The sequence below is a fragment of the Pleurodeles waltl genome, chromosome 7 (genome assembly GCF_031143425.1).
Source record: "Pleurodeles waltl isolate 20211129_DDA chromosome 7, aPleWal1.hap1.20221129, whole genome shotgun sequence".
Lineage (NCBI taxonomy): Eukaryota > Metazoa > Chordata > Amphibia > Caudata > Salamandridae > Pleurodeles > Pleurodeles waltl.
In genome coordinates, this window is record NC_090446.1 from 1,324,206,139 (window position 1) to 1,324,221,459 (window position 15,321).

Here is a 15,321-nt window from a genome sequence, read left to right on the forward strand (position 1 = left end):
TCTAATTGCGATTCGGTAATAGCAATTGCGAATTTTAAGAAATCGCTATTACCGAATCGCAAATTTCGTACATCCCATTTTGCATTTCTTAAATAGCTATTTATTAAAATTCGCTATTTAAGAAATGCAAAACAGATCATTGATACATCTGGCCCATAGAGAGGTACACAGCATTGCAGATATAATGTATCAGTCTTACAGGAAATTCATATGAGAGAAGTCCAATCCTCGAGTTGGTTGAGGCCACTGTGGAGGCTGTATGTTTTACAGATGCTCTTCATTTACTCTTTGTTAAGAATTGCTGCGAGGTCACCTCCATGTTCTGGCATGTTTACAATATAAATTTCCTGCCTTTGAAAGTCATTTATGCTGTGGCTCAATGTTTTGAAATGTTTCACCAAAGGTGCGTGTGCCACTTTGCATCCCAGTTGACTTCTCTGGTGGTATATTCTAATTCTCACTTTCTGTGTTGTTTGCCCACTTAAACAAGGACAGAGGGGCAGAAAACCGAGTAGATTACATTTGCAGTGTTACAATTGGTGAAGTGTGGAAGAATCGTTTTACATTTTTATATGCAAATTCCTTTGTCTCAATTGTGAACTCACACACACACTTCAATTACTGCATTTTCTGTGGCCCAACAAAGGGGTCATACCCCACATCTCATGTAAAGTGTGAGTTGTGCTGGAATAGGGTAGACATGCTCTCACTAGATGGTTTTTGATGTTCTTATTTTTGCGGAATCCAAAAATGGGATGTTCGATGGTTAAATCACCTGCATTAAGATTATTCCAGTAGTGTAAAATGGCTTTTTTAACTTGGTTACAAATGGATGAAAATGTAGTCACACACACCATCTTGCCTGAATCGTCTCTTACTCTATGGATCAATAATGACTCCCTTGGGTTATACTATGATCTCCTAATGGATCTAGTAATCAGTTTGCATACCCTCTAGCTAGCAATTTTAGGGCATATTTATACTCCCTATGCGACGAATTTGCATCCTTTTTTTATGCAAATCCGGCGCAAAACTAACTCCATATTTATATTTTGACGTTAGGCCCATCTAACGTTAAACTATTGGCGTTTGCACCATTTTTCAGATTCGTGAACCTACCTTGCGTCAATGAGATGCAAGGTAGGTGTTCCCATCTACAAAATGGTGCTAACCCCGTAGCCCCATATTTATCCCCCATGCTAAAATGACGCACCGGTGGTAAGAGGGGCTAAATAACGATGCAAAGCCTGCTCTGCATCATTATTTAACGTTGGGTCAGACCAGGCGTTAGGGGACCTGTGGACCCATTTCCATGATTGAATACCATGGAATGGGTCCACAGGTACCCTCCTCAAGCCCCAGGAACACTGCCACCCACACCAGAGGGACACTGGAGGATGGGGGGACCCCATCCCAGGTAAGTGAGGTAAGTATAGGTAAGTGATTTTATAAAGTGCCATTGGGAGCCCAACTTGGGGCCCCCTGCATGTCACAGGGTGCAATGGCCATGCCCAGGGGGCCCTTGTCCCCTGTTCTGGCCATTGGGATGGTGGGCATGACTCCTGTCTTTCGTAAGACAGGAGTCATGTGGTATGGATGGTTTTGCATCAGAAAATGATGCTAGTCTGGTTAGAGGCATTTTTTTTGCCTCTAACCAGCCTATCGTATTTTTTTTTTTGCAAAACCCCCTTATCCCGTACTGCCACCCCCACTCGGTTAACGTCATTTGTTTTTTTACACTAGCCCACCCTTTGTGCCGGATTGCGCCATTCCATAAATTTGGAACCCGGCTGGCGTCCTGGAATGGAATGCAAACCGGCACTATACTGTTTGATGCAAAACTGCGTGAACACAGTATTCCGTCAAAAAGTATAAATATGGACCTTAGTTTTTAGCGTTTCTGCTTCCCTGACGAAATCTTGTTTGAAAAAACAGTTTCTTCTAATCCTGAGAAATTGGGAGTATGGAAGGGAGTCACAAAGTGTCCTAGGATGGAGACTGGAGTAGGCTAGAAGAGGGTTCCTTTCTGTCAGCCTCAGGTATAGTGTTGTGTATAATGTACCATTGTGTGTTCATCATTAAGTCTAGGAAAGGGATCTCCTCTCTGCTGTATTAAAAAGTGAATTTGAGGCCTTGACAATTACTGTTAAGCCAGGCCACAAATGGGGAGAGTGCAGCAGTACTCCCTCTCCAGATAAGGAAAATGTTGTCAATATATCTCTTCCAGGTTACTATATTGTGAAATGTATGAGTGTCTGCCAGAATGGTAGCAGTCTCCAAATTTTTCCATGAACAGTAAGCAAAGCTAGGGGCATAAACTGCGCCCATAGATGTTGCCTATGATCTGCTGGTAGAAAAGGCCATTGAATTGGAAGACATTGCTTGTGAGGGTCAAATGCAGAAGCTCAAGAATGATATCAGTAGGAACTGTGTGAGGCTGTGTACTCTTCTCAAGGGTTTGACGAATTACCTCTATCCCCTCTGCCTGAGGGATACTCATAATAGGGATTCTGTGTCCAATGTCCAGATAAGGCATGTAGTACAATCAAAAGTCATGTTTTCAGTTTGGTTTATCAAGTGCATGTGTCCCTAACATAACATTGTGTAGTAGGCACAAAGTCCTAGATGAAGAAAATCAATATATCGTCCGATGGGCTCCAAATTAGAATCGCACCTGGAGATGATTGGTCTTCTTGGTGGAGTTGTTGAATTTTGATGTATTTTAAGCAATGTATAACTTTTAGGTGTACTGGTTCTTTTGTGTAAAAAAAATAGGTGCTCATTCTTACTAATGAAGAATGTAGATACAGCTTATTTCTGCCCTTTACCGGTGGTGCAGGGTGGCGCCGAAAGGCACTTTCTGCACTGCCCTGGGCCACAGGCCTTGTAAATTAGGCCCTTTATCTTTATGTTTTCATTGCCAGTCAGACTACCTATTAAACTTTGTTTAGCTGCCTAAAACGTGATCAGCTAAATGAAACCCATCTCAGACCTCAGAACATGAGGACACTGTCAGGGGCTCAATCTAAGGATGTAAGATGCTGATAGATGCAATATAACAATATTCGTTGTCCTGGTCTTTTAAAGGTTAAACCTAGTCATGATGTTCAGTGTATGCAGAATGTTGCTTCTTATTTGATTATAGGTAACTGATATACTTAACCTCGCTCATGTTGATATGATTTTGGGTAACACCAGCATAGAAGTTCTGACTGAGATAGAGAGCCATCCAAAGATAGACACTAGGCATTTGAGAGAATGATGTGCATTGTACCCATCAGTTTCCGGTATGTAGGTGGCACAGAATTCTAAGCAGTATTGTTAAGTGTAAAGCCATTTCTCAGTAGGGCGAAATGGAGGAGGATGCCTTCTTGTATTGTTCTGTGTTGGAGTCAAGATATTAGTAACATACTCTGTTTTCATTTATGGTTTTCTGCACAAAAACGGTATTTCTTATGAGCTCTGCCTGCATTTTCTGACGGAAATCAATCTCATTTATGGCTTGCTGCACAAGAGACAATCACCATAGTAAATGTATGCTATGGTCTTGCACATGGAAAGGTATGATAGAGAAGTGTGTTTGCCATATGTATTGCCCCATCAGGATTTGCATCCCTTACCATAAACCTGTACATAGCTTGAATAAAAAGGTAAACTCAAAATGTCTCCAAAACAGGAAGAGCAGGCTTCTTTGAAATAAAGTTTATTGAAGATATTTATTTTTTATTTACATATAGTACAGAGTAAATAAGAGAGGCGATTAAACTAATCCAGAAAAAACAATATTTGCTGGATGCTTTGTCTCTTCATAAGATCATTTTAATGACTAATATAATACAGTATTTTATTATTTCTTGTCCTATAATTAAACTAACAGAAAGCCCATATGAATTCAGTAGGATTTCCTACCCACTGCCCCTCCCCATTACCCTGCGTTCCTGGGCTGAATCAGGGCTCGTTCAGTAGGTTGGCCCATCTATATGGGCATTCACAGATCACTCAAAGCAGCACTTGAGGATGTGAGTAATGTTTGCCTAGTTTGTAGTTCAAGTAGAATGGGGGATTCTGATGGCTCAGCTGCCAGAGGAGAGAGCCAAGGTAAAGCACAATAGTCTCTGATATTAGGAGAACTCTCAAATTATATTTAATTGATTTTATATAGAATCCGTATCTGAAGCCAAAGAAAGAGGCATGAAATAGGCAGAGATGTATCCTGAGGGAGGAGAGTGAAAATACAAAGATCGAGATTTCTATGTCATTCGTGGGAGTCATTCTTTGACTCAGTAGCAAGGGAATTTCCTGTTGTCGTCGGGGCAAGATGATTTACAGAACTGTGGTCTGTGAAATGACGAGAATGAAATGAAAAGGCAAAGGTACATATGATTCTCCTCATAGAGCAACAAAGGACATTCCTGTTGATCTTAGTGGTAAGGAAACTGCATATATCCTACTAAGTATTCAGGGCGTTTGGGCACCTTTCCTTATACACCAGTGTTGGTGGTTGACTTCATATAGGGGGCACTGTAAGATATTATGGTAGACTTCTAGACAGAATGGCAATTTTATCAGTTGAGCTCCGTTTGTCAGGGTTCAGATTCCACGGTCTATTGCTCAGTAGTACCAAATTTCACAAAATGCAGTACACGAAGGTAAAATTACCAGCTGCAAATAAGAGGATATTGGCTATCACTCACTAAATAAAAGAGTAACTTTTCAAATGTTGACACCTAGCAGGCAAAGGGGCTTGTGGGAAGTCAACAATCTAAATTAAAACCTCAAACAATGGGTATTTCATGTCACAGTCTTTTTAAAGGAAGCAGATGTCAGGACAAACCACCATATGATGTCACTGCCCATCAGAGAAGAACCCTATTTCACAAGATCCTTGAAAATGTTTTCTCTAACACACAAATTGCAAACCTTTACAAACTTTACAAGACTGTATTAAGATGTCACATGTTTTTAAAGGTGGGTTGGCTAACCTAAAAATCACGAGCTCTTCTAACAAGTGAATTCCTGTGAAAGGCTTTTAAGGTTGTGACAGATTTAGCAAAATCCTAGATGTGCCTGACGTTTACATGACAAGTTGTGTCTTTACTGGCCTTTCATAGCTGCAAGCCCAAAAGGAAAAATCTCTGTTGATATGCCAGCCCCATTCATTTTCTCTTTAATTTTTCTAATTCAAATTCCAGCAAAATTTTCATTCAACCATAAAATGACAGCCATAAGGCACTCCAGAACCGAGTATCCCTGAGGATTATTAAATGTCTCAGGTGGGCAGGTAGGCTTGTGATTTAAACTTCCTTTGAACAATTCTCATCTCTAGAAATTTTCGAAATAATTTACTGATTCCGAAGGCCAGATATTTTGTGATATGTACATAACACAATTCCTGTACCTAATTTGAGAGCAGATCTACAGCAGAAGACACACTGTCATCTGTAACATGTAATAAGCAAATTGAGAAAATTGTTCTCATAACCTGCAAAAACATCTCAAGAGTTTGGTGATCAACCTTTGAATTTACTATATAGTACTCAATTATTAGCGATCAACAACCAAAATATGATTGAGTCGTAGTGGCATGGTCAAATATGATATTTGTCAACCATTACCTCTCGGAATCAATTTCAGATAAATTCATTCTGTGCTAATTATCTATTACTTTGCAGACCAAGAGCCTCATCTACAAGGCCTGTGGCGTAGGGCGGTGCATCAAGTGCCTTGCTGTGCCGCTTTGCACCACCTGGAAAGGGCAGAAATGTGCAGTGTCTACAAGATATGGCGCATTTCTGTCCTCTCCCCCTGCCATGGTGCACAATGGGTTACCATGTGCCAATGCAGGCACCCATGCACCATGGTTCAAGGATGCCTGCGTAGTGGGGATGATTGTTTTTGTGCAGAAAGGGAGACCTCCCTGCACAAAAACAATCATAAGAGGAAATTTCTCCCCATTGCATCACTCTTACACAACCCCTGAGGTGGCTTAGGAATCTGACACATTCCCAGACTTGTAAACCTGAGAATGCGTCAAATTCCTTTAGTTTCCATGGGTCTTGTGTATGAACACCCCAAGCAACACCCATGGAACTCCCCTTTCACGCAGTGTTATGCGTGAATATTTACAAGGCCATAAAAAGCCATAAGGGTGGCTTTGCGTGGCCTTGTAAATATGGCCTGGCACAATGTGCTACTGGAGCGTAAAAAAAAATGATGCTCCAGTGATGCAGTGTGCCGCTAGGGCCTAGTAAATGAGGCCCCAAGTACCTGGACCTAATAGATTTCTAACACTTCATAATCCTTTCATTAATCCTTTAGCACAATATGCATATTTGAACTTCCTTGGTCTAAAGTGCATGGGTGGATATCCAACAGTCTCACTACATTGTCTAGGCAATAAATAAAGTTTTCAAAGGGAGAAAGCGAGAGAATACGCAAGTAAATATGTCTCCTGTTTTCATAATAGCATTTAGTGATCGCCGGAAACCTTCTGTTCTGTGGTTTGCTAGGCAAGTTAAATTTAAATACAATTTGTTTCAGTGAATTTCTGACCAAAATATGCAAGTCAACACATTTATCCCATTTCTGGCTAAACAAAATTACCAGAGAAAATGTCGGTAATGAATCAGAAAAAAAAAAGAAAAACGAACTCGCCATTTCAACAATGAATTACAACTGGAAAAGAAAAAAATAAATTTGCCACAAATAAACACACTGCCTAGTGTACTGACAAGAATCAGAATGCTACAAAAACACATTTCCAATGTGAAAAATAATCCGCTCCCCAAAAATAATGTATCCAAATTTTAGCAAATGGCTTTTCAAAAAGTCTAAAACAGGTGAATAAGTTTAGGAATTTTTAGACAATTCGCTATTGGCAGGCAATAAAACAAAGTATTTGCCATAATCATGTCCCCAGAATTCTTTGATAGCATCAAAACAGCAACATAGTCGCCCTTTATGTGTTCTAAATATTACTGTTGCATGCAGATGTCTCGCTCGTACGCCTTTAAATAACTCTTTTAAGTGCATTTATCACAGTGAAAATAAGTGCGGGATCTCTATTGTACTAGGTCATAAATTGTGCAAATTCAGCCAACAGAAATGGCAGCCCAAAAACCTTTCGACTGTGGTGTTGTTTTACCTCTGGAGTACCGGTACAACTGCTTTGCTGTCACGGCTAAACAACAGGACATATTGTCACCTGAATAAGAAGATACATATGTACCACTTTTCAGGCCTTTGCTTTATATGTGTATTGCTTAGCATGGCAAATTAAGGTATGTAATCCAGCTCAGTTTTACATATTTTATACGTTGTCTTGTCAGTCTTCAGTTGGTGGAGCAGTAACAATCATATGTAGCATATTTGTAAATTCCATTAGGCACATTTAAAAATCCCACTGCAGTTCTCCCTTAAAATATACAAATATTTCCTAATGGTAAGGAGTTGACCAAAACAAATGTCTTTTCGTGGTGTGCGTGGAAAGGGAAACACTCTCTTCACCTTAGACATTACTGCAAATTATCCAAGGTGAAAGAGCCAGGAAACACCACTGTGCCTCAAATCACAAAGTTTAAGATGACTGCAATATGCATAGTCTGCATAGATTCTGATCAGCTTCTGATCAGCTCCCGTTTGTGAACGGCTTTATCTCCAAAGTGAGAAGTCGTTTTAAGTCTTTGTTTTATCTGTTCAATCAGAGGGGAACTAATCTATCAGGAAATTGGATGCTTTCTCACTAGGTCGGTGTTTCTGAAAGACCACTAGGCCTTGGAAGAGCAAGACCCTTAGCATTATCCCAGTGTACTGGGCTTGCACTCATTTAGAGGGAGGATGCATCTGACAACCTGGCACAGTGGAAGCTACACCACGAAATTTGCCATACCTTGTGCCTACTCAGAAAGAGTTAGGAGCAACTGCCTTAGAAATCTTCCCTCCACTGTAAGAGACCATTTCCATTCCTTCTATTGCAGTGCAAACATTAAACATTCAGAGATAGGAACACATTTCTTCCTATTTTTATATGACAGCAGGAAGGACATCAACTTGCTGGAGTTGGCCATTCCACTAGACCTTTCCATTCCAGTGTCTCATCCTCATGTCAATTTGGATTCTTTAACTCAGATTGCAATAGGTGGTAGGATTACTAGTAATGCTCTAATTCATGAAGTATGACAGGTTAATTGAGTGAAGCCTATGCAAAACACTTTCTGTTGACGTTTGGCAAAGTGGATCCCTCCATTAACAGGTCCATTCATTCACAAAAAAATAAAGATGGAAATATGCCACCAGTTAGAGAGTGAGAGGGTTTCTGACATTTACAGATGGAGTTGAATGTATGCCTGGTAGTGTTGAAAGGGCTATTTTTAATTTGTCTGGCCCCACTCTCCTTTACTCTTTGTCAGGGATCTTCTTCAGCTACCAGCACCCCTCACTCCGCACTCTGTTGCACCATTCTGAAACAGTCAGCAATATCTTAAAACAATGGGATTCTTTGTATATTTTTTTTTCATTTTCCTTCTACGTTGATTCCAGTGAACCTCAAGCAAGCTTCTCAACTGGTCTTAATGGATTACATTCCAGAATACTTTATAATGTTGTGTGCCACATCTATACTTACTGTAAAAACTGGGACAGGCCAATTGCTGGCTTAATATTGCTAATATTTTACAGTTCTGTATATTTGAGGCAAGCATACCCTCCTCCCACCCCAACAATTTCACAATCTTTACGCGTCTTTACTGAACTGAACATTCTCATGTACCTAGCTGACACCAGCCAACTCAAGTAAACACCTGTCTCAAACTATCTATCACAGTCCTATATATACCCCATCTGGACTCTCAGCCCAGTGTGCATCTACAAACATTCCTGCATCATTAGTATATTTAATATTATTACTATATAAATAAAATAATTGTCTTCTTGGGCGATTAAATTCAGGTCTGTTAGCAGTTCCTATCATGTATGCAGCATGGCAATCCACTTAAGGTGCTACAGGTCTCTATGACCTAATACTATGAATTCTAAGACTTGATTCTACCTCTTCTTCTAAAGAAAAAGGGTGTTAGTTGTGCTTTTTGATCAGTCATAATGTATTGGACATTTTCCATCTATGAATGGAGGTACTTGCTTCTCCAAGGTCCCTTCTTGTTCCTCTAAATGCTTTTGGCTGTCAGACCCATGAAATTAGGAAACAGAACCCACTCCGACCATTGGCATTCATCAATGTTCTTTCATTGGGTAGAAAGATGATTTTGCTCTGTGGTGGGCTGCAGCATACAGTGATTACCCAAGCAAACAGTGCTCTGATCAGGTTCTGGAAACCACACCTGAGGGAGGTGTACGAGAAACTTAGGGGATGAGAAATCTGGGTGTTGATCAAACTAGAGTGCTGTCTTTGGCACTTTTAAGAAGAACATAGAACTTGTCTGCTTCTTGATGCTTTGACTTCGCCCTGTCTCATATGATGGTAACAAAATGTTTTAGGTTCCCATATTGTTAGTACTGAGCTCCCCAGAACTTTGGAATCCCCAGCAACTGATGAGCACCAGAGAGAGGACATGAAAGAGTTCAGCTGCCTGAGGAGAGGCTCCATGATTGACTTCGGCTCACTGGTCCTGAAGGCTCAGTCTGCTGTTGATGAGGTGTGATAACATCATGATGGATTCACAAATATGGATATCGGTGCAAAAGGCATTCAAAAATATGGAGCTGGTTCAAGACATGCCATGTGGTTGGGTAAATGTTTGTGTGTATGTTTAACATGCTTAAAGGGTAATGGGTCAGCAGTTCATGAACCCTCAACTTCTTATTTGACATGCCATTTCTAAAGTAAACAACTTCTCCACTCTTATTGGTTGTTCCAAGGCATTTATGTTGCTTGTTCCCTTTTGGAGCTATTCATTTGTTGTTTCAACGTTTTGGAGGTTATGGATATTCATGCCAGACAAATTATTCTTTTGACTTCAATCTTCCTTTCAACACTCTGTACTGTGCTTCTGGTACTTGCAATCTGAATGTAGTCCACCAAAATTACTATGATTAATGGTGCTGTTTGAGGTAGAAAGCCCTACCCGTACAGCTCTGTCTTGAAACATCCAATAGCACTGAACGGTGATTCTTCATGAAGTGACTAAATGTAGAGTACTTTGTGGATCAAGGTTTCTCACGTTACTGGCACATAGCATGCCACAAAAATAAATGAAGTCTTTCTTCACCTGGTCATGCACTTTCATGATCTTTGGGAGATCAGTCTTTTAGCAGCAGTCCTCATACCCTTTCAGAAAAACACAAGCATGGACCAAGATTTAACTTGCCAGTATTCAAGATAACAGGAGCGTTTCAGGTTTTAAAAAGTAGCCTAGAAATATTAAGATTTCAGCTTCTTTTCCAAAAGACAATACAACTACACCTAACATAAATCCGCAGAGTCTCTTTCAGATGGTCACGCCAGGATGCAATCAGAAAATAGTGTAACACTGTCTTTTTCTTGGCTTGCATGCCAATTTTGGAAAGTCACTTTAGGCCTTTTGAAGGAGAAAGCTTTCATCATTTTGTTAATGCCACAGGCAATGAGGTATCCTCTGTACCTCTCCTTTTCAGCTTTAGTGGAAGCAGCTCGATATACCTTATATAGATAGAAAGGCTGACATTTGCTGTAAGTACCAACAGAAATGTTGAGAAACAGGTAAAAACTAAAAGAAAAACATCTAGAGCTAACTTGATATTTCTATGAAAACACACCTGTTCTTGCTACATTTGACATGGTCTAGGAATATTTTGGAAGGTCATGTCTCTGGAATTAAATCAGTTGTCATGCTAGTTCTTCATGAAAATTCAAGGGCATATCTCATTGACCTTCATGGCCAAAAATACAGCTGAAGATATTTCTCCATTGTTTATCGTCAGTTATGAGGAATGTTAGAGATTGAGCATAGAGGAAGGTGAATAGGAATTGTGCCTATGTATGGGGGAGGAAGTAGATTTTAATGAAATGCTGACATTTTGCAGGTGTGACCAATAAGGCCTCAACACTTACTCAATACTGGGAGAAATCAGAGTTAAGAGTGTGGCATGGCATGAGCAGTTATCTAAGGCATGGTAGTATTAAAAGAATGTAGGTGTTACAAATCCAAGTGGAACTAATATTCACAAGTGCCCAGAATTAACACTGAAATGTTCCTCGTCACATGAACCATTCCACAACTTACAGCCTAAGGAATCCAACCTTCAAACGTGCTTGTGAGTGGTCGATTTGTGCCTAAATCTTAGCATCGTCAGCACACCAGCCAAACTATTCATGGGATCACCAGATGGAAATCAGAAATGTTCTTTCTGATATAATTGTATGGTGGGGCTTTTTTAGGATTGTGGTCAAGATGTTTGTTATGCTTTCTGTGCCGAGAGTTTCTGATGCTTGGGTCATAAAGGGTCTGGTACTATTGGTGTGATTGGTTAGGATGCTGAACAAGCATACAATTACAAGACATACCACTGGAAGAGGACTGGAGAGATGGTGCCCTGGCACTGATTGTATGTCACAATATTGAGTAACACAATATCAATCTGCAACAGTATTGCTAAGTTATACTTAGGGGAAGCTTAACTATTTCCAATTTCACCTCTTTATATCTTGAAGGTACATTCAGAACTCCACATGTGCATAGCTTGAAGACATATGCGTCTTCAAGGTATGTAGAGGTTGATTTATGAATACGCCATCTATATTTGTGTAGGTATATGCACCTTGACTATATAGTGGTAATTAATATCTACACTTGATAATATTGCAGGTTGGTATTCTGCACTGGGTACTGTGTAGAAGAGCATGACACCAGAATTAATTTCTGTTGCCCCAGGAGAACAGTTCAAAATACAAATGGACTACTTAGCTGTCCTTCGAGACATACAAGTTATTCATCAGACCTCCACCTCTCTCAGGGAGTTCAGGCTCTGGATTTCTACTGGATCCTTTTAAAGGTGAAAAGATGGTAGCCTATTAGATGATATTAGGGTTATCTATTGCAACATCAGTGGGACAATGCACTTTCTAGCATTGTCTTCTTTGTCTTTAGGTAGCCCCCCAACATCAACAGAGCAACCCATCCTCATCAACCACTTATAGACATCTCTATTTTCATCACACAAGGCCACCAATGGGTGTCATGTGAGTGCATGTATTGGGATCAATATTTTCTGTGCTTGGGTCTAAGTGAAAATATCACCACGTTTAATTTGCAAAATTAGGAAGCAATGGCACCAATTGGGATTAATGTTTTCTATGGAGAAATAGAGAGGTACTAGTTTGCATCTTTGATTAGTATGTTGAGGCTGTATTAGTCATCATTGCGTGATGTTTTTGTGTGTTCTAATTTATGAAGAATTTGGCCAATGATTATTCAGAAACATAATCATTGAGGGACTATCCTCCAGTTCACCTTAGTATTTCATATCTGAATACATCTACTACAGACTAGAGTCAGCTATGAATACGTGAGCATAGGCTCAGACACATCAGACTAAATGCTACAGAGCTCATTGTAACAATAAACCCTGGTGTTTTCCATCACACAACCAAGTGCAACCAGGGTTTCTAGTGAATCAGGTTGTAGGATTGTGGAACTGCCTTCCATAAACCTTCCAGTCTCTCGCTTGATTAGTATTTACTTAAAAGGGTGCAATGTTACAGAGCTACTACATGTGGGGAACCTGCTCTTCTTGACCAGGAAACCCTTAGTTGCACATTACAATGGATTTGTACAGTGAGTTAAGAAGAACGAATAGGAGAATATCAATTTTCCTAGAATTTTTAGTATTTCAGCTCTTTGATTCATGACAAGGAGTTACATGTGTATTGCAATGTGGCACCACTTTCACAGATCTACACTCAGCTGGGTGTCCACAATATGGCCTTACGTGTTCTCTCTTATTCTCTCTGTGTCAGGGCAGTCCTTAAGATGGCCTTATTAGTTTGAATAATATTGAAAATGAATACCTATGCAGACTGGTTTTGCTTCGAAATCTGAAGTTTCTGCAATGATTCAATAAGTTTGGAAGACCAGCAGGGCTGAGGCACACTCAGCTGTATGCCAAGCATTGCATGATCTGTGGTTCACACTTCTGAATGGCAACTGATCTTACTGAGACACTGGTCTGTCTGGGAATCCCCAATATATTTTTAAGCCAATTAAGTTCCAGTGTAGAAAGGAAAGATTGGAAAGGCAATTAAGGATATTTTGTTGTTCAGAATGCATGACTTCTTGGCTTGATCTTCTGAGAAGCACTCCATCATTAGCATGTTGGCAATTGACTTTTTTGTTGAACATGACATTCCAGTTTCAAACTCAAGCCTATGAGATGTGTGTGGATTAATTTTCCTTTTCAATTAAAGGAAGCATAAATTCTGTGGGTGAAAAAAATGTCTCCACTTCTTCTACAGGAAAAAAAAGAAGAAAACGCAGTATGTGCACAACACTGGAGGAGGTGCTTTCCCACACTCATAGATCGGGCATCTGGCATGATATGTTACGCCTTAGCTTCTGAAAGCAAGTGCAGTCACCAGCACAAGAGGATACGATCCATAAAATGCAAAGAGAAGTGAGATAGTAAGGGATGTGACAGTGTAACAATAGCAGTGTAACAATAAGAGAGTGAACACAAGAGAGAACGAGTTAGAGAGCAATGATGCATGAAAGAGACCTGGGAGGACAGGGGGGAGTAGGAGAGTAAAGAAGACACAAACAGAGTGGAGTTGAAACCAGGACAGTGAGACCAAGAGGAGAACGAGAGGTCAGGAATGTAAAAGAGGCACTAGGAGGGTTTCGGAGAATCCTGGAGGGCAGGGGAGAAATAAAATGACAGTGAACATGCTAATAGACTATTGGATCAACCAGGAGGTCAGAAGTGAATCAAACAAGGTAGGTGTGATTTTGAATGTACAGAAGATCACAGGAAGCAGGAAAGACAATTCATATTTAGAGTAGACATCAGTAGTCTTCAGAGACACAATCAACAGAAAACAAACGAAAGAGTGAGTGAGCAGAGGAAAACCAGCACCAAAAAATGAGGCAGGCAGAGGAACATAAAGATGATGAAGTTGGAGGCAGAGAATCAGAAGAGTGCTGAAGCATTCCAAATGTTGGGCTGTGAGTTCTTTGTGCATTAGCTCCAGGAACCTGCCTAGGTGGTTCTAGACTTTTAATGGAACAGTCATTAGCGCAGTTGTCTAGCCTTGGTTTTCAATCCTCCAGCTTGCTGTCTGATTAGCTTGCGCTTAGCAGGGAGAAGTGGACATGTGTATGTGATCTGGATACTTGATAGCTGGTGGATAGTTCTGGGTCATCTGGATGGACACATCACTGGAGATATCTGAGGGGCTGCGACCACGGTGCCAGACCTCAGGGTGGAGGAACTGACCAGAGTAGTCGGAGCAGTCACTTAGCCGCGGTCTGTAAAATGCCGGGTGCGGACGATACATCTCCTCCTCAGCATATCGCTTAGTAAAGAGGTACACTGACATCACTCCAGCGCCCTGAATGGATGAATAGATGGATGAGAAAAGAAAAAAAGGAAACATTGTTTTTTAGTAGAAAACAACTCGGTTTACATTTTTTAAAGTGGTACGTTTCATATAAGGGAACAGAACACTGACCGTAAATCATAATGATTGTAATTATTAGATAGTATGGAGCCACCGCTTCACATTTCAGATGCCACGGTGATCTTAATCTCAAACTAAAGATTTAGAGGTGCCAATAACTTTGCTTAGTTTTGCTCACTTAGCATGAAGTTCAACACTTCACTAGTTATATTCACTCTCGCGCATACACAGTAAATTTAATGTGTAATTATATTTAAAAAAATGAATCCGTGCATAATCTTATGTGACTGCACATGAACAGCACATGGGTATTAACGATCAGAATACAACGGGTTCAAAAGCACACTTTTTCTGCATTTTGAGTGCCCACCAAGCCAGACTCTAAGCTGAAAATGGAGACACACTCCCTGGGAGAGGGCAGTGTGATAAGGGTCACTCTGAGCTCTAATGGTAACGTTGAGTGTAAGTCTCAGGTCCGAGATACTGCGTTTGAGGAGGTGAACTTTAAGTGGCGGAGATGGGGTCTTTGTTATACCTGCAGTTAGCAGCCAGTCCAACAAATTCTACAAAGTATAACACAGCTACCATCACTCTACCAAACCTAAAGCACAACAAAAAGTTCACTTTAAAATAGCCAAATGGAAATCACTCTAATGCCTCAAGTACTTACACATTTGCGTATATGTCTAAAATAGCTTTCTAATATTACTATTACT

General features: G+C 40.3%; 1 protein-coding gene across 2 annotated transcripts in view; it reads right to left on the reverse strand.

Moving 5' to 3' along the window:
* Positions 1-3,696: 3,696 nt before the first annotated feature.
* Positions 3,697-15,321, reverse strand: part of CACNG7 (calcium voltage-gated channel auxiliary subunit gamma 7) — a 145,292-nt gene continuing 133,667 nt past the window's right edge. For both annotated transcript variants that reach the window (XM_069200665.1, XM_069200666.1), the window contains one exon: positions 3,697-14,536. In XM_069200665.1, the coding sequence (XP_069056766.1) occupies positions 14,279-14,536 (258 nt within the window). In that variant the 3' untranslated portion in view covers positions 3,697-14,278. The remainder of the gene's footprint in view (positions 14,537-15,321) is intronic.